Raw genomic sequence first — 20,124 nt, forward strand, 5'->3', positions numbered from 1 at the left:
TCGCTGTAGGGCGCCTGGGCCTGGCTCCACCAGATGGGCCGAGGGTTGCGTCAGGGCAGCGGTGGCTCTTGAGAAGCTGAATCCCTGGCCTGGCTGGGGTGGAGCTTCGGGGCCCTGTGGTCAGCCCAGTCTCAGGCCGGGGCTGCCTGTCCTCCTGAGCTTGCTCTCCACCCCTGCTGAGCAGGGGCCATGCTCCTCTGGACCATCACAGCCGCTTTTGCCAGATCTGAGAGAACTGTGCTAGGCCTCGTGTCTTGTTTGCATCTCCTACGAACGGCGACTCCTCTTTCTGTCCCTGCCTTCCCACCCAAGCTTTTCAGTTCTCCTTTGGTGGGGATACGGCATTTTCCAGAATGACCAGGTCAGTGTGACCTAAAGTCAAAAGCTGGCTTCTCAAGCTCCCAGTAGCTGGGCGCCAGGGGCCTTGAGCTAAGAACCGGCCTTTTGAGCGGTGACCTTCAGGGCCTTGGGGCGTCCCGGCCCCTGAGCGGGGTGGGTGGGGCGCCTGGTCAGCACAGCCTGGAATCTGCCGTGCATAGCGCTCCATACATGTTTAATTTGCACTAATGTTCTTTGTTTTGGTTCCATGCGTGAAACCTGACTTTTTCTCAGTCACGTTTATGACATGTATTTTCATGCATTTTTATTTTCTGTTTCTTCCCCCTGCTAACTGGCCTCTGGCATGGTTTTTTGTTCATCTCACCCGCGGGCTCTCCATCCTGACCCTGTGGCCTGTGACCTTTCTTCCTCCTCCCTCCAATGGCTTGTTCTCCCCTCCCGGGAGCTGGGCTCTCTGGGGCTTGGGCCTTCCTTCCTCACCTGGTAGTTTGAGGATAGCCAGACCCCCCAAACAAGGCTTGAATAACTCTCCACCCGTGAAAGAATTCAAGGAGAGCCCTGCAGCCGAGGCCTTCCGGTGCCGCAGCATCAGTGTGTCTGAACATGTGGTCCGCAGGTAGTGGGCTCCGTTGGGCGGGGGGCTCAGGCCCTGGAGTGGGGCCCGCGAGGCGGCCCTGCCAGGCGGGAGTGCCCGGGGGGGCGGTGCATGGGGCTGCTTGCATGAGCTCGTCGCCTGCCCACGCCCTCCCTAGCCGGAGCTGGAGGAGAACCTGAGGGGCAGCCCTCAGTCCAGGGGAGCCTGGAGGTGAGGGGTGGAAAGGTTGCATTCTGTCCCCAAGCCTCGTCCGAGCACGGGCTGGCTGCACGGCCTCCTCAGAGGCTGGCCTGGGAGCCTGGAGCAGGGCTGTAGCTCTGAGAAAGCCAGGCGTCTGGTGGCAGCTACCTGCAGGCCTGTCCCCGGAGGTAAGGGGCCTTCGCATATTAAAGTGGCGCCCACACAGGTTGGGGGAGGAAACATTCTAGGGTTTGGCTTTCTTATTCTCTTAAGTGGATTTTAATCTTGAGCTTTCTTTTAGTAGAGGGCTGCTTTCTGTTGTAGCTGAAAGGGAACGGGGTGGGGGTGGGGGGGGGCTCTGTATAGAGCAGCGGGGGTAGGGGGCCAGCCTGGGAGGAGGCGGGGGCTGGGGAGGCCTGAACTGTCAAGGGGCGTGGCCTTGGTCACTCCTCCTGCCGTGTCTGAGTGCAGGTGTGGGCTCTGGGGGTCACTGCTTTGCGCCGACCGGGCTAGGCTGCACTGAGCTGGGCGGGGGGGCTGTGTCCTCCCCAGGAAGTCCCTTCAGGCCTCGAGTCCGAAGCTCGGAGACCCACCTCCTCACCGCTGCCTGGCTTAGGCTCCAGCCTCAGGCTGGCCCTCTGGCTGAGTGGGGTTTGAATGGGGGAATGGGGACAGCGAAGCTCTCAGCTGTTCTCTAACAAATTCTTTAACACAAGCCAAACATGGCAAAGGGGCAGTGAAATTTCGTATCAGAATTAAACCTGCATGAGCTGCTTCTCCTGGTCGCTGGGTGCCTGTGGGGCCCCGGGGGCCTGAGTTGAGGGGGAAGAGCGGCACACAAAGCCCAGACCCTCCCTGTCATCAGGAGGTGGCCCTGTGGGCAGAATGCAATCTTTGTGTCTCTGCATGACTAAACTGTTCTGCCACCAAGCCGTCCCCTAACTCTCCTGCGCTTCGGTGAGGGGACGTCGGTCTCTACCTTGTCTCCTGAGCCTCTGCTCTGACGAGTGGGCCTGGGTCTCTCACGTGAGGCCCTGCCCCTCCTCTCTCTGGGACGATGTGTCCGCGCGGTTTGCCACACTGTGGCTCAACTGGCCGTGCGCCCTGGTGGGGGGTGTGTGTGGGCGCAGCCCTCCCAGCACTTGCATGCCTCGAGCTTTGGCCCCTGGTGGGAGATGAGTTGCCCTGGCCGGTCCCTGACCTCGCGGGGGCCCCTCCCTCCAGCAGGATCCAGACGTCCCTCACCAGCGCCAGCTTGGGGTCTGCAGATGAGAATTCGATGGCCCAGGCTGATGACAACTTGAAAAATCTCCACCTGGAGCTCACAGAAACATGTCTGGACATGATGGCCAGATACGTGTTCTCCAATTTCACAGCGGTTCCCAAGAGGTGCGGGCTGGGCCCCAGGGTGGGAGGCCAGCGCCTGGCTCGGCTTCTGTGACCAAACTCGGCAGCAGTGGCAGCAGGCGAGGCCCTGGCCAGGCTGCTTTGCGCATCGTGGGGCCCCACTCTTCTGGGGACCAGGGCCCACTGCAGTCCACGCACCTTTGAAACCAAGATGCCCATTCAGAGAGCCCACGGAGGGTGAGGTGTCGGCTGACGCTCTTGTTTCTCAGGTCACCTGTGGGCGAGTTCCTCCTGGCTGGCGGCAGGACCAAAACCTGGCTGGTTGGGAACAAGCTTGTTACCGTGACAACGAGCGTGGGGACCGGGACCCGGTCGCTGCTGGGCTTGGATTCAGGAGAGCTGCAGGGTGGCCCCGAGTCGAGGTGACTGTGCCTTCCACCCCCTGCCCGGCAGGCCTTGACAGTGGCCGTCCTGGGCCCAGGCATCTTGGTCATGCTCTGCACGGACCCTTCTGCCCTCAGCTCAGACCCTGGCGCGCATGTGAGACAGACCAAGGAGGCGCCTGCCAAGCTGGAGTCCCAGGCTGGGCAGCAGGTGTGCCGCGGGGCCCGGGACCGGGTCCGCTCCATGTCCGGTGAGCCTGGGCCCCACCCTGCCTCCTTCACAGGTGCCTGTGGGTCCGCGTGCTTGCAAGGACTTCTCGGAGCCTGGGGACAAGGTGGTTGAACAACTGGGGTGTTGTCTCTGTGAGCCCTAGCCACAGGGCTGTGTAGTAGGGGGCGTGCCTTCTCTACAGCTGGCCTGAGGCCCCCTCGTGGCCATGGGTCTATTCCTCATGGCCAGTGTTTCCAGCAAACTGTTGGCTGCCCTGGTTCTTAGCCCAGCTCGCCCCTAAAGCTTCTCTATGCTGCAGCTGGAATGAGACTTGGTCCGGCCATGGCCCCTTCCTACTGCCCTGGGTCCACTGAGCCCGACGCTGTACAAGGGCTGTGCCCAGGGAGGGCTGAACAGCCTCTAGTCGCTGGGCCCTGGGCGGAACAGCCGGTTCTGGGCTGGTGGCTCTGCATTGGGCAGGTGGTGGTCACTGGCACTCTTGCCCTTCTCTTCCTCAGGGGGGCCATGGCCTTCGTGTTGGTGCCCTGGACACTCCAGCCTCCCACTTCCCGGGTGGCCCCACTTCCCCGGGTGCACAGACTGCTCTCACCAGCAAGTCTGAGAGGGCGTCAGCTGGTACCCAGTTCCCAGTGCAGGAGAAGACGAGCCTGGCAGCCTATGTCCCCCTGCTGACCCAGGGCTGGGCAGAGATCCTGGTCCGGAGGCCCACAGGTACGGACGGGCCTGTGCTCAGCATGCCGGGGCCTCTGCCAGGGCTTGAGGTACCCGGCAGTGAGTGGCAGGCACACAGGGCCAAGTGGGCCTCTGCTCTGTGACTTCTGAGCTGAGTGCCCAGAGGGGAGTGGTGAGGGGAGATCCAGGCGGCTAAGTGGTAGGGCCTCCCTCACAGAGCACCGTGGCCTGGGGGCCTTCAGCCGCAGATACGTTCGTGTATTTTTATCCGCCCCGAGCCTGGAAGTCCTGGGTCACAGTGGTGGCAGGGCCGATCCCTCTTGTGGGTCTGTGTTCTGTCTCCTCTTCTTGGAAGGGCCCAGGGGATTAGGGGCCACCCCTGTGGCTCTGTTTTACCCTAATGAGTGGTTTCCTGAGCTGCTGGAGGTCAGGGGTCTGATACATGGATTTTGTTGGACATGACTCAGCCTGTTATGGGTATTGCAAGAACTTAAGCCGAGGCCCAGGGCCTGAGACTTGCTTTGGGCACAGCATGGCGAGCGGTGACAGGAGAGGGCTGGATAGCAGGCCCCAAGGAGACTCGAGTGTGGGCAGAAGGGCCGCGGGTCCTGGCTCCTGGCGGGGAACAGGCAGGGGGCAGGTGGGAGACTGGACGGGGAGGCCCAGGCAGGGCAAGAGGAGGTGGGTCAGGTTGGGTGAGATGCTCGGGATTGGAAGACATTCAGCGTGGAAGGTTGATTCAAAGTGTGGGCTCCTGGGCCTTATGGGGAGAGGGACAGAGCCCAGAAGGCCGCCCATTCAGGCTTCTCTATGGTGAGGTCTGGGGCTTTGAGATGCCTCCACCAAGCCTGGCCAGGGCCCGGGAGCTGCCCTGGGGTGGAGAGTGGTGTGCGCTGAGACCCCTCCTCGTGTGAGGCAGGTGACCGCTGCACAGGTGCTGCCCTAACCTGGGGGCCTGGGGCAAGCCGTGGGCATGCCTTTGCCTGGGGTCTATCCCCCTCCCCGTCACTCCCTTGGTTGAGCACAGGAACCCTGCTGAGCCCAGGCACGTGCCCTTAAGGACAGCACACCCGGTGGCAGGGCGGGGGATGGGCTGCTCCAGGAGCGCCGGGAGGGGATGGGGTGTTTGGATGCCTAAAGTGTGCTGCCTATGCTTCTCCTCAGGGAACACCAGTTGGCTGATGAGCCTGGAGAACCCACTCAGCCCCTTCTCCTCAGACATCAACAACATGCCCCTGCAGGAGCTGTCCAACGCGCTCATGGCCGCCGAGCGCTTTAAGGAGCGTCGCGACACAGCTCTGTACAAGTCGCTGTCGGTGCCGGCGGCGGGCTCATCCAAGCCCCCTCCACCCCCGCGGTCTAACACGGGTGAGTGCCGCATGCAGGCATCGCGCCCCTGCCCCCCATGGGGCCACGCCGGAGCCGGCTCCCTGAGCTCTCCTTGCCGCTGCCACAGCCTGGTGTTTGGGAGCAGGGCCGGCTCCTACGGAAGGGCCCCCTTCTTTAGAGACATGCCGCTCGCGGAGAGGCAGGCAGGTGCTTCCAGGGCGGACGCAGCAGAGCCCCGCACACCCTGTGCCCTGCACCGTCCCCGGCGTGCCCGTGGCCCCAGGAGGGCAGCCGCACTTGCGCTTGGGTCTGGGTTTGGATGCGCCGAGCACAGCTAAGCCTGCCTGCGCGCTCTCGTGCCCTTGCCTGGCGGGGCTGGTGCCCTCCTTCCGGGCCACTCTCTGGCCTTCCCTGTGGCCCCACATGGCGCTTCGAGGCCCAGGACCTCCGCTGGTGAGGAGGGCCGGCCCCCCTCCGCCCCCTCCTCCCCCCGGCTGCCGGCCAGCCGCCGCTGGCCCTCCGCTCTCTCCCTCCAGGCTCGGGCTCTGTGCAGGACTAGTGCTGCCTTTCCTCTCTGCTCGACTGTGCGCAGTCTGTGCTGCTGCTGACCGGCCGCGCGCGGTCTTCCTTGCAGTGGCCTCTTTCTCCTCCCTGTGCCAGTCCAGTTGCCAAGCAAAGCTGCACAGGAGCATTTCCTGGGCAGGTATTCGTACACCTCTTTAAGGAAGGCGCTGTTTGCCGCAGAGCCTCGCCCTGCCTCGCACCCGCCGCTCCTGCCGTCCCTCATGCGGTCATCCCTCCACAACTCTGCCGGTGCCACTCCTCACCCCCGGGAGCAGGGCCCCGACTCGCATGAGGACGTCCGTGCAGAGTGCCTGCGCTTGGCCAGCAGGCCCCTCTGCCCTGTGCCCTTGACGGCCGAGCTCTGTGCCCCGCCGGATGGGCCCTCGCTGCCCCTTCTTTAGGCCTCGGGAGGTGACGTCGGGCCGCTGAGCCATGGATGCTCTTCGGGGCGAGCCTGGCCCTGTGGCTCAGCTGGGCTGACCTTGCCCTGGCCTCTGGTGGTGTGATTGGCTTGGTGAACCCACAAATTGGGCTGTGTCTGCTTCTCATCATGGGCTGGCCCGTTGCCTCCGGGCCCTGGCAGTGGCGGGGGATTGACCGACACGGCCCTCTGGCCCACCTGGGCCCCCATGCGTGGGCAGGTGCTGGTTCGGAAAGGGCAGCGTGCAGACGGGTTCTGGCAGGTGGCTAACAGACCGTGCGTGTGCGAGGGCTGTACGCGGGGCGGCCGCGGGCTGCGCTAACTCTCGGTGGCTTCTCACCCTCCACCCCCATCCTGACACTGGCACAGGAAATGCTGCTTTGGGGTGTTGTGACCTTTCCTTGGTGCTCCTGGCTCCGGGTTTGGCTTGGGCTCCGATGGCGCATCTCTGCTTTCTGGAATGGGCTCCCCGTCTGTGTGTGTGCACAGGGGTTCCTCCCGCATCAGGCTTTTCCTTGGGTCAAGGAGGAACTCCGGCCTCCGCCTGTTCCTGGGAGCTGGTCTAGGCCCGCCGCTTCTCCTGAGCTGAGGCCCCGTCTTAGGCGGGGGCTCTTCCCTGTTGGGGGTCTGTGCTGCCATTGCCCGTCTACCTCGCTGGAGCAGCGGGGGCGGGTTCTGTGGACCCTGGGATGTGGATCCCAGGGGCCAGATGCCTCCCTCGTCCCCACCCTGGGAGCCTGTGTTGGAGATGCCCTGTGTCAGGGGCCACACCGCGCCCCTCGGTGCCCTCCTGCAGCGACTTGATGGGGTGTGGGCGGCTCAGAGCCACAGGCAAGTAAGGCCTGGGGTGAGGCCGTGGCGGGGCCCACTGCGCTCTCTTGCTGGGGAGAGGCTGGTACCTTTGGGGCCATGTGAGCTCCCAGGGGCCGGGCCAGCACCTAGTAGCCCCATCTGTGTCCTCCCAGACTCGGCAGTGGTTCCGGAGGAGGGGAGCACAAGCGAGACTCATTTGTCCGCGGAGCCCATGGAGTTGGAGGACTTTGAGGCGACGCTAGGCACAGACCGGCGTGGTGACCGTGCTGAGGCTTACAGCAGGGTGAGTGCCTCAGGGCGCCCGAGCTGCCCTAGGTGCCCTGGGGGTGCTCGCCCCTGGGAGCAGGAGGAGGGTACTGTGGGAAGAGGGGCAGGGCCTCGCTCCATGCTCCGTGGCGCGCATGGACTTGCTCAGAACTTTGGCAAGTCTTTTGCCCCCGTTTTTGTTATTTAAAAAAAGTCTAGCTATCTTTCTTAGTCAGTCTTGCGTGGACAGTCTGGGGTTCCCCAGCAGGCCCTGCAGATCGACAGCTGCTGGTCGTTGGTGTCCTTTTGGTTGGGCGGGCGCTGGTCTCCCCTGCTTGGCGTGGGGCACCGGCCGGTGCCGTCCTGGGGGAGAGGATGCGGTTTCCGCCTGCCACTAAGGGGCTCTGTGGCTCTGCCAGGGGCGTGGGGGGGCTTCATCGCCTCCAAGTGAAGCCCTGGGTGTGCTCGCTGGTACCTCCTAACAGAGGTCCCGTGGACTCCTCCTTGGCAGTCATCTTCAAGCTCCAGCCAAGAGGAGAAGTTCCCTGCAGAGGAGCTGGCGGCTGGAGGGATCCCCATCGAGCGGGCCGTCTCTTCTGAGGGCACCCGGCCTTCTGTGGAGCTCTCCTTCCAGCCCTCCCAGCCCCTCAGCAAGTCCAGCTCCTCGCCTGAGCTGCAGACCCTGCAGGACGTGCTGGGGGACCCTGGAGACAAGACTGACGTTGGCCGGCTGAGCCCTGAGGCCAAGGCCCGGTCGCAGTCCGGGATCCTGGACGGGGCAGGTGCCTCCTGGTCAGCCCCAGGCGCAGAGAGCCGGGGCCGGGGCCCCGCGCAGCCCGAGGGTCCCTTGCCTTCTAGCTGCCCCCGCTCCCCCAGTGGCCTGCGGCCCAGAGGCTACACCATCTCTGATTCGGCCCCATCACGCAGAGGCAAGAGAGCAGAGAAGGACGCCTTCAAGAGCAGAGCGGGGGCCTCCAATACTGAGAAGGTGCCAGGCATCAATCCCAGGTGAGCCTTGCTCTCTGGGGCTGGAGCTGCTGGAGCTCTTGGATGATCCCCGTGGGGACGTGGTACCTGAGGGGCCCTGCCACAGGCTGGGCTGCAGGTCGCGTGGCCTCGGGCCTGTGGCTGATTGGAGCCACAAGAGAGGCTCAGGTCTGCTGTTCTGTGCGTGGGCGGACAGTACTGGCTGTGACCCCGATCTGGCCCGCAGCTCCCAGCCCGGCTCTCCCCATCTTTCCCCCTGCAGTTTTGTGTTCCTGCAACTCTACCATTCACCTTTCTTTGGTGACGAGTCCAACAAGCCCATCCTTCTACCCAATGAGGTGGGTGGGTGCCTTCTCTCCCCTGTGGGGTCCCCCTGGAGCCTGGGTGGGGGGTGCCGTGGGATGCCCTCACTCTTGGCGGTGGCGGCCATAGCCCAGGCTTGCAGAAGGTACAGCCTCAGCTCCCTGGGGCAACCTACAGTGACCTACCTGCGTGAGGAGAGCCCTCCCTGGAAGGGCATCAGGCTGGGGCTGGTGGTAGGGCTGGTGGCAGGGGATGGCCTCCGCCCAAGCTCAGGCAGGGCTTTGTGGCTGTAGTCCTTCGAGCGGTCAGTGCAGCTTCTCGACCAGATTCCATCCTATGACACGCACAAGATTGCCGTCCTGTACGTGGGAGAAGGCCAGGTGAGGCTCCTGGGTGCGAGGGTGGAGTTGTGTGGCCTTCCTGCCTGGGGTAGGGGTCAGGGTCTGCACCCTGGTCCGTCACAGAGCTCAGTCACTGCATGAGCTGCCACATGGCCAGTGCTCAGGGAGCCCTATGCCAGGTACCGTTCCGGTGCCAGGGACACGGCAGGAGTGACAGGTGAGTGTGTGAGCTCGTGGTGCCCAAGGGAGTGCCAAGCACTGTGGAGGTGGCGGCAGGTGCCGGGATCTTGCACGTGTGAGCAGGGCACTGCTCGCATTGGGGATCCAGGTGTGGAGAAAGTGAGGGACAGGAGTCTCCTGTGTGGGAATGGCAAGTGTGGGTGGCTGGTGCTGTGTCCACTGCGTGGGGGACGGTAGGTGGGGCAGGGAAGTAAACGGGGGGAGGGTGGGTGTGGACAGTGGACGTGGACAGCCTCGTGGGCCATTCCCAGGGAGGTGGGCGGGCCGTGAATTGTTCTGAGCAAAGGGTTCAAGGTGACTCGGCCTAAGTGTCCAGAGCATCGCTCCGACTGCCGTGTGTGTGAGAACCGATGGAAGGCAGGTGCTGGCGGTCCCTGTGAGGGGCAGGGCTGGGGCCTGGGGCCGGGGTTCCAAGGATTGCTGGGCTTCCTGATGTGTTGGGAAGGTCCCGTAAGCACATTGGATGGGAGTGCAGGGCGGCATCGTACAGACTCAGGGCTCCCGGGAGCCATGGGGGGCGGGGCGGGTGCCAGCGTGCTCCTCCCTGCCCACAGAGCAGCAGCGAGCTGGCCATCCTGTCCAATGAGCACGGCTCGTACAGGTACACGGAGTTCCTGACCGGCCTGGGCAAGCTCATCGAACTCAAGGACTGCCAGCCGGACAAGGTGTACCTGGGGGGTCTGGATGTGTGTGGGGAGGACGGCCAGTTCACCTACTGTTGGCACGACGACATCATGCAAGGTACGCGCCTGGCCACGCAGCTCCCGCCGTTCGCCGTCGGGGGGGCCACGGGCGGGGCCAAGGGCCTGCCTTTACCCGTCTGGGCGTGCAGGCAGTGCGGGGGCTGGCGGCCCCGCTTCCAGAAGCTCTGCCCTCGGGAAGGGGTGCCTTGCTGCCGGGCGGGCACTGAGAGCCCTTGGGGAAGCCGAGAGGTGCCCCCCCCCCCGCCCCGGCCCCACCGACACGAGCCCCGAGCAGCCCTTGTGAGCGCTCGTCCGGGTCCGCCTTGCAGCTGTCTTCCACATCGCCACCCTGATGCCCACCAAGGACGTGGACAAGCACCGCTGTGACAAGAAGCGTCATCTGGGCAATGACTTCGTGTCCATTGTGTACAATGACTCCGGCGAGGACTTCAAGCTGGGCACCATCAGAGTGAGTGGGGGTGCTGGGGGCGGGCCCAGGCAGGGTCAGCATGCCGGCCGCAGGGGCACCGGCCTCCCGTGCAGACCCCCCTGGGAGCCAGCGTCCTTCTCTGGAATGACCATGACGGGGACAGTGGCCCCACGGGCTTCCCACGGAAGCCGGGGCACCGGCGGCGGTGGTGCGGGGGGTCGCGGAGTTGCTGTGCACGTGTACTTAGCGGGCTGTGGGGTGCCCGGGAGGTGCTGTGTCTCCGGAAGGGCTCCGAGTCCGTCTGCCTGGCACCTCCCTTGTGTGCCCACGGCAGCTGGGGTCGGTTTCTGGGTCACCACCTTTCTCAGAGGATGCCGCTAGGGCTCAAGGCCCCACGGTGGGAGGCGGGCTGAGTCCGGGAGACTTGTCACGGGGTGCGGGGGGCTGTGCCAGACAGCTGTGAGGCCGGGCAGTGGGGAGCCCGGGGCGGCCCCAGCGGCAGGGGTGCCGGTGCTCAGAAGTTTGCGGGTGTGTTCTGAACACAGCGGGGAGCCTCGGGCGAGGTCACCGGACAGAAGCCAGGAGCGGGCAGCGGTGCAGAGCTGGGGGCTGGGCACGTGCCGAGCTCCTTGTGCTGCTCTTGGGTGACAGGCAAGTGGCAGCCGGAGCCACAGGGAGGGGAGGACAGGGGCCGCAGACCTGTCTGGGGTCATGACTGAATCTGAACTCGGTGGGTTCAGTGGTTGGGAACCAGATGTGGAATAGGTGGGGTTTTGAGAGGGAAGGCAGCTGTGGTGGGAAGGAGGGTGTGAGCAGCAGAGCCCAGGCTTGTTCAGGTAGCGAGCCACCCGCCCTGATGAGCCCACCACCTGCCCGAGCTGAGGGAGGAAGTGGCAGACAGTGGTCCTCGGGGCCGGGTGACCTCTGCTCTTATCCGGGCAGGGTCAGTTCAACTTTGTCCATGTCATCATCACCCCCCTGGACTATGAGTGCAACCTGGTGACCCTGCAGTGCAGGAAAGGTGAGCTGCGGGGCGGGGCGGGGCAGGGTGGTACTCAGGACCCTGAGCCTTGGGGTGAGCTCTGTTTCTCCCCAGACATGGAGGGTCTCGTGGATACCAGCGTGGCCAAGATCGTGTCAGACCGCAACCTGCCTTTTGTGGCCCGTCAGATGGCTCTGCACGCAAACGTGAGCAGAGAGGATGGGCCGGGGGGGGTGGGAAGTGCCCACAGGTGCCACCCCACGAGGGCTCACCACTCCCCCCCTGCCCCCAGATGGCCTCACAGGTACATCACAGCCGCTCCAACCCCACTGACATCTACCCCTCCAAGTGGATCGCCAGGCTCCGCCACATCAAGCGGCTCCGCCACCGGGTAGGGAAGAGGGGACCCAGACCCCCTGTGGCGGGCGGGGGGGGGGGGGGCACATGTGCCCCCTGCCTCGGGGCTGGCTGCTGAAGTTCCCATCTCCTACAGATCCGGGAGGAAGCCCACTATTCCAACCCCAGCCTGCCCCTGATGCAGATGCACCCCCCGGGCCACGCCAAAGCCCCTGCTCAGGCGCCGGCAGAGCCCACGCCCACGTATGAGACGGGCCAGCGGAAGCGCCTCATCTCCTCAGTGGATGACTTCACGGAGTTCGTGTGAGGCTGCCCCGCGTGGACGTGTGTGCACGAAATAAAGCCGCAGTGGCTCCTGGCCTGCGTGGCTCAGACACAGATGCAGTCAGCTAGCTGGTTTATTTGACTTTGTCCGGTGGGGGTGGGATCAAGGCGCTAGCTTGGGCAGCCCCCCCCCCCAGCCAGCCATGGTGCGGGGCCTGTCTGGGCCATCCACACCACCACACACGGCCCTGTGCTCACCTGCCCCAGCCCCAGGAGCCAGCCCCCGGGGAGGGCTCTTTCCACCTGACCACCTCGGTCTTTCCCTCGCCCTGCTCCTCACCCCGACCCGGCACCAGCAGGTCTGGGCCCTGCCTTCTCGCTGCGCAGCCTTGGGCGCAGAACAAGGCCCCCCCGGGGGGGGGGGGGAGAGAGACAGAACTGCCTAGGAGGGGACTGGGCCCTTCTAACAAGCCTCCCCTCCCAGCACCTGTCCCAGGCCGGTGCTGGCCCTCCGGTCAGGTGTCTGGGGAGGGAGGCCTGCTCTGCTGTCCCCGCTGCCCCTCAATGTGGGTGACAGTGGGCACAGGACTGCTTCAGCTAGCGGGTCCCTGGGCCCTAGTGAAAAAGAGCGACGTACAAAAATATATACATTTTAACCCCATATAAATTACTGACGATAGACACACAGACGGCAGCAGAAGGGGAGTGCACTCAGCAGGGGCACAGGAGAGGTAATAACTTAGGGGGGGAAGACCACGGGAGGGGCAGGTTCCCTCCCCGAAGCCTGGATCCTTAGCAAAGGGGAGAGATCTGCCCAGGAGGTGGGGCCGGGCACAGCCCGCTGTACCTGAGGACTCTGGTAATAAATTAGCATCTCAGAGGCTGGGCACTCGGCCCAATACTGCTGTGTCCTCCCATGGGGAGCTGGGGGCTGCCCACATGGCCTCTTTAAAGTGCTGAGACCCCCCAGACAGAGACGACGGCTGCCTCCTCCCAGGGGGACCTTCGTGCAGCTCTCCTGCCTGGCCCAAGACCTTGAGGGCGGCAGAAGTTAATACTGAGCGGTGTCTGCTCCGGCTCCCTTCAAGAAGCCAGAGTGAAGCCACAGACCCACCCCAGGGAAGGGTGATGAGCCCAGGGCCCAGGGGTTAAGTGCTGCTGGGGTGGACCTTGTTCTTAGCCCGCAGGGAAGCCCTGCTGGGGCCAGTAGCCAGGCCCATGCCTCGGCTGGCCCGGGCAAGACGGCTGGGCAGGGCTAGCCGCAGGTGTGAGGAGGGGCTGCGGGGAGGGGAGGCTGGGGGACCAGTGCTCCTGCGGCCCTGCAGGTTCTGCAGCCTCTGCTCCAGCTGGTAGACATCCTCTGTGGCCTGGTTGAGTCGGTCGAACTGGGTAAGGAGGGCCTCGAACACGGCTTGGAGCCGTGAGGGCTCAGGCTCCCCCCGTGGCCCCAACCGGCCCAGGCCCCCGCTCAGCGTGTCCAGCTGGCTGGAGGAGGTGGAGGGCCGTGAGGTGTCAGAGCCCCCGCTGGGGGGTGGTGCATCCGGGGAAGACTTGGAGCCCCTGGAGGAGCGGGAAGGCAGCTGCTCCATCCCTTCGAAGCGGACTTTGTGGCGGAACTGGGGGCGGCACAGGGGCTCGGTCAGTCCGGCTGCACCCTGGGCTCACCTGGGCCCAGGGTGCGTCCCTCTCCCCCCCACTGGGCCGTACCCACCTCCTTAACCTTGCTGAAGCCCATCCAGAGGCGCAGCCTGCGTAAGAACAGCTCCACCATCTCATAGTCCTGTGGCTCCCAGGCTGGTCGGTAGAGCTCGCCACGCAGAGCATGGTACCGCCACCGCAGGAGGACTGCCCCCAGCCTCAGGGCCCCCCACACCCGCAGGGCCCAGAGCCCCGTGCACAGCAGGGGGGACAGGCGCCAGGATTCAGTAGGGCACAGGGCAGGAGCCCCGGACCCAGGGCACAGCACCAAGAGGGCCCGGGCCGCACTCCGAAACGAATCCACACAGGAGGACACCAGCTGCACGGAAAGGTGGCGCGGGTGAGGAGCGCCTCCTGGGCTACGCCACCCTCCCCCGCCGGCCTCACCGTCGTCACCTACCAGAACGGCCAGCTGGGTGTAGGCCACAGCGAGCGCCACCAGGCCCACGGCGGCCCCCACGAGCTCTGGCAGGGCCCGGCACAGCGTCTTGCCGAAAACCGACCACTGGCGCACGAAGCGCAGCTGCTGTGCGGCCTGCGGGCAAGTGGGGTCAGCTGACCGAACCCCGGCCAGCCCGGCCCAGACCCTAGCCAGCCCCCGCCGGCCCAGCCCTCACCTTGACCAGAAGCAGGAAGAGCAGCGAGGCGGCCAGACCGCGAGCCGCGGCGCTCAGCTGCGCCACCTGCTCGAAGCTGGTGAAGCGGCGCGGGCGGCGGCACACGAAGCGGGTCCACTGGCGGTCAGCGGCACCCAGCTGGGCCAGGCGCACCAGCGCCGCGGCCGCGGTCAGTGCCACCAGCAGCCACCGTGCCCAGGCCCCGGGCCGCACCGCGCGTGTACGCCCTTCCCTGTGCCACACGCGCGCCTCGGCCACCGAGAAGTACAGCGCGAACAGCAGCAGGCTCACCTGCGGGGGCGGGGCCAACACTGGCTAGGGCGGGGCGAGGGTGGTGGGCGGGGCCGGCGCCGGGAGGAGTTGGTGAGGGATGGGGCGGGGCGAGCAGTGAGCGGGGCCTGCGATAGGAGGACCACGGGGACGGGGGCGGGGGCGGGGCCAGCACCCACCGAGGTGAGAAGCGGCAGGGAGAAGCCGGCGCTCAGGCGCTGCAGCGGGAACGGGCGCACACTGAGGGCGGTCACGGCGTGCCCGGCTGCAGGGAACTCGAGGCGCAGCGTGATGGCGGCGTGGAGCCCCACGGCCGGGCTGTAGCGCGTGAGCTCCACGAACACGGCGCGGCTCCTACGCGGCGAGAAGGGGGCGGGGTGAGAAGACCTGCGTGCCTTCCCTGAGGAAGGGGCTCTCGGGGCGGGTGATGCATGGACCCGGGAAGAGGTGGAGGTCGAGTGGTCAGTGAGGCTCGTCAGGAACGAATGGGGAGCCGCAAAGTTGGTGGTGGGAGGAGGGCCGGTAGGGGCCGTGTGCCTGCCTGAGGTCCTGCAGGGCGGATGAGGGGGGTGGCACGGAGCTCAGACACCGCACCTGTTGTCGATCCAGTTGTGCAGCTGCAGGAAGCCCAGCTGCGCGCGGCTCTCTTCCAGGCTCAGCCCCAGCTCCTGCACGTAGCCCCCGCTGTCGTACACAGCGCAGTAGCCCCAGGACCAGACACTGCTGACGAAGGAACAGTGTTAGAGCCAGGCCCTGGCCCTGCAGGAACCCCAGGCGCGCCCTCTGTGCTCACCCCAGCAGGTCTGGTGCAGAGTAGGCCCACGTCTCCGAGCCATTGTGGGCAGCACTCCCCCAGCCAATGCCATAGTCACCGGTGCTGAAGGTGCCAGAGGCCGCAGAGCACGCAGGCACCCCTGAACCAGGAGGGTCTGGGCAGAGCGCTGCAGGGAATGAGCAGGACTAAACCAGGAGCACTTACTGTTGACCAGCTTCCTGGGGTGGGCCCAACACGATCGCCCAAACCCTCCCTGAGCCCAGAAGGTAGAGGTCCTGGTTTCACAGATAAAGAAACAGCAGGGAGAAGGTAAAGGGCACACGGCAATCAGCCAGAAGCCGCTCACCTTCTTGCAGCCGCACCTGACGCAGCCGTGGGGGCCCCAGCTCTGGGCTGGACCGGTTCCCGTGGATGTAGGGGAGCAGCACGTGCGACATCCACGGCCAGAACTCCTCAGACCTGCCCACAGACACAGTCACACGCTCCACCCCATGGGGCAGGCGGGTCAGAGCCCCAGAGAGCATCGCTCCTGCAGCCCCAGCCCAGCCAACAGCAGGCTGCCAGGGCCACCCGGCGGGACAAGGGAAAGACTCGCATTCCCTCATCTTAGGCTACTGGTATTTGGGGCAAATAAGTGTCAGGGGGCTATCCTGGGCACCATATCCAGTCCTTGACAACCAAAACTGTACCAAGACACTTGCCCACGTCCCCCGGGGACTGGGTTGGAAGAAGGCCAGGAAAGATGGGACCTGGTTGGCATCAGCAGCTCCCTGGCCGGCGGGTACGTGTGTGCACTCAGGGGTGTCCGTACCGGGTGATGGCCAGGAAGGCCTGGCTGCCCAGCTCCTGTTTGATGGCACTCTGCAAGCGGTAGGCATGGTTGTGGCATGAGGCATCCCCGTGGTTGGCCAGCAGCGTCACCAGCAGGAAGAGCATATACACCAGGAGGCTCTGGGGGCGAGGACAGCCCTGGGGTCAGCCAATCCCACTCAGGCCCACCGCAACAGAGCTGGCCAGCAAACTGCCCACGGCCAAGGTGCCTGGTGCCAAGAAGGCAGCCCAGACACCTGCCGATGCCCCGCCAGGGGTAGGGGGCAGACACGGTCCCACCAAAGGCTGAGACCACCCCCAGGATCCCTAGAGGCCAGGCAGTAGGAGGCATTTGATGTCAGCATGAGAAGAGGCAGAGCAAGGACTGGGGCGGTATGAATCGGGGGTGACAGAAGGTGGGGCAGGTGACAGAAGGTGGGGCAGGAGCCAAAGGGTCTTCTGTGGGGAGCTAAGGGCAGGTGGGAGGTTTTCGACAAAGGGAGAACATACAGGAAGACACCGCGCTGGCCCAGACGGGGGACAGGAGCACAGCTGCTGGTCAGCTGTGCCTGAGCTCACCCTCAGCATCCCGTGCAGCTTCTTGACCTTTTGGGCTTCCTCCTTTGCCAGGAAGAGCGCAAAGCCGTGGGGGGGCCGCACGCGGGGCACACGCTCGCTCACAGGCGTCACGGCTGGGCTCTCCACCAGGGTGTCATCCTCGTCAGGATGGAGCCGCTTGGCCACCAGTGAGAAGTACAGGGCTTCCAGCAGGACCTACGTCAGGGGTGGGGGGGGTGGGCATCAGAGGGGCCCACAGGTGCCAGAGCCTGGCAGCTGGGCCCCCACATCCCACTTACCTTGAGAGGCTCCCAGCCAAGGAAGGAGGCCAGGAAGCTGGAGCTGCTTGAGAAGAGCCACATCACACTCACGCCAGGGGGGAAGCTGGCACCCACCCAGCCCGAGACCCCCACAGTCGCAGCCACCAAGAGCAGGCTGAGTCCATGGGCCAGGGGCGCACACCAGGCCGGCAGCAGCCGCCTCCGCAGACCGTCCACCAGCCCTGGGGAGGGAGACAGACTGGTGACAGGCAGCCCACAGGAAGGGGCGTGGAGGGGCGTCCTGGGGACCCCAGAATGCACCTGTGCTGGAGAGCTTTGCCGACTGCGGCTGCTCCCAGGTCAGACCTGGGCTGGGCAGCCCCCTCTCCCCCAGCCTCGGCAGCATCAGCGTCTCTGTCCTCTCCCCAGGGGCGCTGGACCTGAAGCACAGAAAAGGGGAGTAGTCCTGCTCACCTGGCGCCGAGAGGAGAGGCGGCAGGCAGTTCCAGCTCCTGAGCCTCTTTGGCTGTGCAGCCCCCTCCCCCACGGTCAGCAGAGAGACGGAAGACACCGCCCCAAGCCGGGTGGACCTGGTGCTGGGGCTCAGAACCCCACCAGGGACTCTGAGGAGGAGCCCCAACACCCACCCTGCTCCTCACGCTGCAGACCTGTGTCAGCCTCCCTTCCCGGCTCCCCCTCACCTCCCGCTTCCTCCACCAGTGGATGGAGTCCTTGCCGCACCCGCCTGGGACCCGGTCCACCACTCACCGCACCGCTGCAGCGGCCGCCAGCCCTGTCCCCAAGCCCCGGGCCTGGCCTGCTCTTCACACCCACACAACTACTCAGCCTGAAACCTCCCAGTGAGCGCTGCCCACACCTCCCACCTTCGCCCTCAACCACCCGTGCTCTGATGCAGCTCTGTGAACTAAGACCATTAGTTTTTGGGTGAGGAGACCTATTTGTCTTTCAAATTCCAACAGCACATGTGCTCTGCGAACCGGGGGATGCCTGGCGGACCTTGCCAGCTTCAGAGCTGCTCCACCAGAGAAGGGGGGGCTGCAGGGGCAGATGGGAGGCAGGGGGAACGTGAAGCGGGAATGCGACAGGTGCCTCGTGGGGGGCAAGCGTGCACACCTGCTGTGGTCTCTGCACAGCTGTGCCCTGACCGTTCACGGTGCGAGCAGCCACCTGGCCTGGAGCTGTGCTCAGTGTGTCTGGCTTCAAGAGTCTCCTACAGACACGAGGCGCTCTCGCTCGTGCAGGTGGCCAGTCACTGCTAGGACAGCCAGGCGACACCAATGACCGAGTCCTGCCCTGCACGCGGCGACATGGGCAGGCAGCGTCTTGGGCTGGAGGTACCGGGTCTGCTCCGCTTAGAGCTACTATCCCAGGATTTCCCCATATTAGAGACCTTTTGAGTCGACTGGCAATTTCTTCATAAAAATACAATCATGCCACAGTTATGTGTTTTTGTAAAAGGATTCGAGATGCTTTCCCCTTTTCTCTGTGTTCTGGGACAGTTTACGTCTGTGATTTTTGGTTGCTTGAAAATGAGAAAAGTTAAAAAAAGAATAGGAAAATAGATATTAGAGGAAAAAAATAAATATAATTTTATATGAACCATCCAGCCCAGAAATTGAGAAAGTCTTAAAAATATAAAATCCAAACAGTTTCTGCCAAAAAAACAAAGACTATTTAGAAAACATGCCGGAGACCCCTCCCTGCAGCCAGGCCCTGCCTCACGCTGGCTGCCTTTGCCCTCCACTCGCCACTCACTTCTGTAGCCTGCAGGCAATGGTTACTGGCCCGGGGCCACCCCGTGAGGTCCTTCCCACACATCGCCCAGCCCCGCAGTGGGGGACCCAGCACAGCACAAGGCTGGGCCCCAGAGGGGAACAGGGCTTCTCGGCCTGGGCTCCCCACTGCCTCCCAACCCCCAGGACAGGCACTCACAGGCCAGTGAGCAGATCTGTTTCTACTTGAGTGTCCTGGGTGGGAGCCAGGCTGCTGGCCCCTTCAGCCAGGATCTGCCGAATCAGATCCTCATCTAGGGGGAGAGGAGGAACACGTCAGGGAGGGCGTGGGCCCCTCCAACCCCCAACCTTGGACCCTCCCTGGGGAGAGCACGAAGATACCACTCCTCCCCACCCCTGTTCACCTGAAGCCGAGAAGTATTTGGCAGGTGAGGAGGGGCTGACCAGGGAGAGACCGTCCTCCTCTGGGCCCAGCGTGCGGCCCACACGGCCCCGGGCCAGCCGCTGCAGGGTGTTGCCCACGATGGAGGGGTCACTCAGCAAGTCTGGCCAATGAAGCGTGCCCTCGCTGGATGGCCAGCACACCAGGCTGCAGGGCACACAGGTCAAATGAGGGAGCCCAGGGGACCACATGTGCACATATTCCCGAGTCCACCACACACGGACACAAGAGGCTTCTGAACAAACATGGCTGAGATAGCGTGTGGCAACACCCAGGGCCCGCAAGCACCTGCCGAGGACACGCAACAGCCCACACGGCCATAACATGGCACACACGGGGTGTGGCGGACCTAAACCAAGGCTCCCATCTTCTCTGTGGACACCTACCTTTTAGAATCATCCGAAAATAAGTCACTTTTCATTTGTCCAGCAAAGGCCTATTGAGAAGTGCAGAGTATACCTCAGACTCTGGGCCGCCTGAGTGGCAGGAGGCCCCCCCGCCCCCGCCTGCCCCGGCAGAGCCCCTGGGGGCACACTCACCTCCATGCGCAGACCCGGGAAAGTGAGGAAGGAGCTGTCCAGCACAGATGAGTCCAGGTAGCTGTCGATGTCCAGTACCTGCGGCCCTGCGGGGGTGGAGCTCGGGCCCCCGGCCACCTACGGGAAGAGACAGGCAGTCAGCGGGAGGCACTTCTGCCTCCTGAGCAGAGCCTAGACTGGTGCTGTGCTAGAGAATATTCTAGAATGATGCACATGTTCTGCATCTGAACTGTCCAGGTGGTAGCCACGAGGCCCATGCTGCTACAGAGCACGTGAAATGTGGCTGGTGCACCTGAGGAAGTCCAGGATAACTGAACACAAGCAGCCCCAGGCAGCTGCCGGTCACTGTGCTGGACTCCTGGCCTACGGTAGATGGTCCTTTCCAAGGAAGCCACCACTGTTCAGCCGGTACCTCCCTCGTCTTGTGAGGTCCCGTGTGGCTCTGGCTGCATGGGCCGGGACGAGTCAGTCCACGAGCCTGCTGTGGATTCTTCGGCAGTGGCGGGCCCGTCAGAGAGGCCATCTGGGCTTGTGCACGTATGAGGTCTCACAGGGCTCTGCCGGCCTCTTGCTAGAGGTCGGCTCTGGTTTGTGATTTCCTCCCGAGTCGGTCTGGGAGCTTGTCCTCCCAGGAACTTGTCCGTTTCACCTCAGTCATGTGACAGGCTGGTGGACAGCAGTTCACGGGACCCC

General features: G+C 64.4%; 2 protein-coding genes across 19 annotated transcripts in view; one reads left to right on the forward strand and one right to left on the reverse strand.

The window, feature by feature from the left end:
* TSC2 (TSC complex subunit 2) overlaps positions 1–11,820 on the forward strand; it is a 33,136-nt gene extending 21,316 nt beyond the window's left edge. For 3 of the 13 annotated variants that reach the window (XM_027613508.2, XM_027613509.2, XM_027613520.2), the window contains 17 exons: positions 827–955; positions 2,339–2,503; positions 2,731–2,883; positions 2,983–3,095; positions 3,575–3,787; positions 4,913–5,116; positions 5,712–5,780; positions 7,028–7,158; positions 7,633–8,129; positions 8,371–8,446; positions 8,705–8,791; positions 9,547–9,733; positions 10,005–10,144; positions 11,048–11,126; positions 11,202–11,293; positions 11,380–11,478; positions 11,581–11,820. In XM_027613508.2, coding sequence (XP_027469309.1) covers positions 827–955; positions 2,339–2,503; positions 2,731–2,883; positions 2,983–3,095; positions 3,575–3,787; positions 4,913–5,116; positions 5,712–5,780; positions 7,028–7,158; positions 7,633–8,129; positions 8,371–8,446; positions 8,705–8,791; positions 9,547–9,733; positions 10,005–10,144; positions 11,048–11,126; positions 11,202–11,293; positions 11,380–11,478; positions 11,581–11,751 — 2,605 coding nt within the window. In that variant the 3' untranslated portion in view covers positions 11,752–11,820. Of the gene's footprint in view, positions 1–826; positions 956–2,338; positions 2,504–2,730; positions 2,884–2,982; positions 3,096–3,574; positions 3,788–4,912; positions 5,117–5,711; positions 5,781–7,027; positions 7,159–7,632; positions 8,130–8,370; positions 8,447–8,704; positions 8,792–9,546; positions 9,734–10,004; positions 10,145–11,047; positions 11,127–11,201; positions 11,294–11,379; positions 11,479–11,580 lie in introns of those variants that run through there. The other 10 variants (XM_027613510.2, XM_027613514.2, XM_027613512.2 and 7 more) reach the window with 10 other exon arrangements.
* A 149-nt stretch (positions 11,821–11,969) lies between these two features.
* PKD1 (polycystin 1, transient receptor potential channel interacting) overlaps positions 11,970–20,124 on the reverse strand; it is a 40,862-nt gene continuing 32,707 nt past the window's right edge. For 4 of the 6 annotated variants that reach the window (XM_027613505.2, XM_027613503.2, XM_027613506.2 and 1 more), the window contains 16 exons: positions 19,432–19,548; positions 19,279–19,328; positions 18,855–19,039; positions 18,650–18,743; positions 17,018–17,136; positions 16,736–16,938; positions 16,458–16,652; positions 15,880–16,019; positions 15,415–15,527; positions 15,087–15,234; positions 14,888–15,016; positions 14,473–14,647; positions 14,024–14,314; positions 13,807–13,941; positions 13,420–13,725; positions 11,970–13,324 (listed from right to left, as the gene is read on the reverse strand). In XM_027613505.2, coding sequence (XP_027469306.2) covers positions 12,857–13,324; positions 13,420–13,725; positions 13,807–13,941; positions 14,024–14,314; positions 14,473–14,647; positions 14,888–15,016; positions 15,087–15,234; positions 15,415–15,527; positions 15,880–16,019; positions 16,458–16,652; positions 16,736–16,938; positions 17,018–17,136; positions 18,650–18,743; positions 18,855–19,039; positions 19,279–19,328; positions 19,432–19,548 — 2,868 coding nt within the window. In that variant the 3' untranslated portion in view covers positions 11,970–12,856. Of the gene's footprint in view, positions 13,325–13,419; positions 13,726–13,806; positions 13,942–14,023; positions 14,315–14,472; positions 14,648–14,887; positions 15,017–15,086; positions 15,235–15,414; positions 15,528–15,879; positions 16,020–16,457; positions 16,653–16,735; positions 16,939–17,017; positions 17,137–18,649; positions 18,744–18,854; positions 19,040–19,278; positions 19,329–19,431; positions 19,549–20,124 lie in introns of those variants that run through there. The other 2 variants (XM_027613504.2, XR_003523340.2) reach the window with 2 other exon arrangements.

The sequence above is a fragment of the Zalophus californianus genome, chromosome 10 (genome assembly GCF_009762305.2).
Source record: "Zalophus californianus isolate mZalCal1 chromosome 10, mZalCal1.pri.v2, whole genome shotgun sequence".
Lineage (NCBI taxonomy): Eukaryota > Metazoa > Chordata > Mammalia > Carnivora > Otariidae > Zalophus > Zalophus californianus.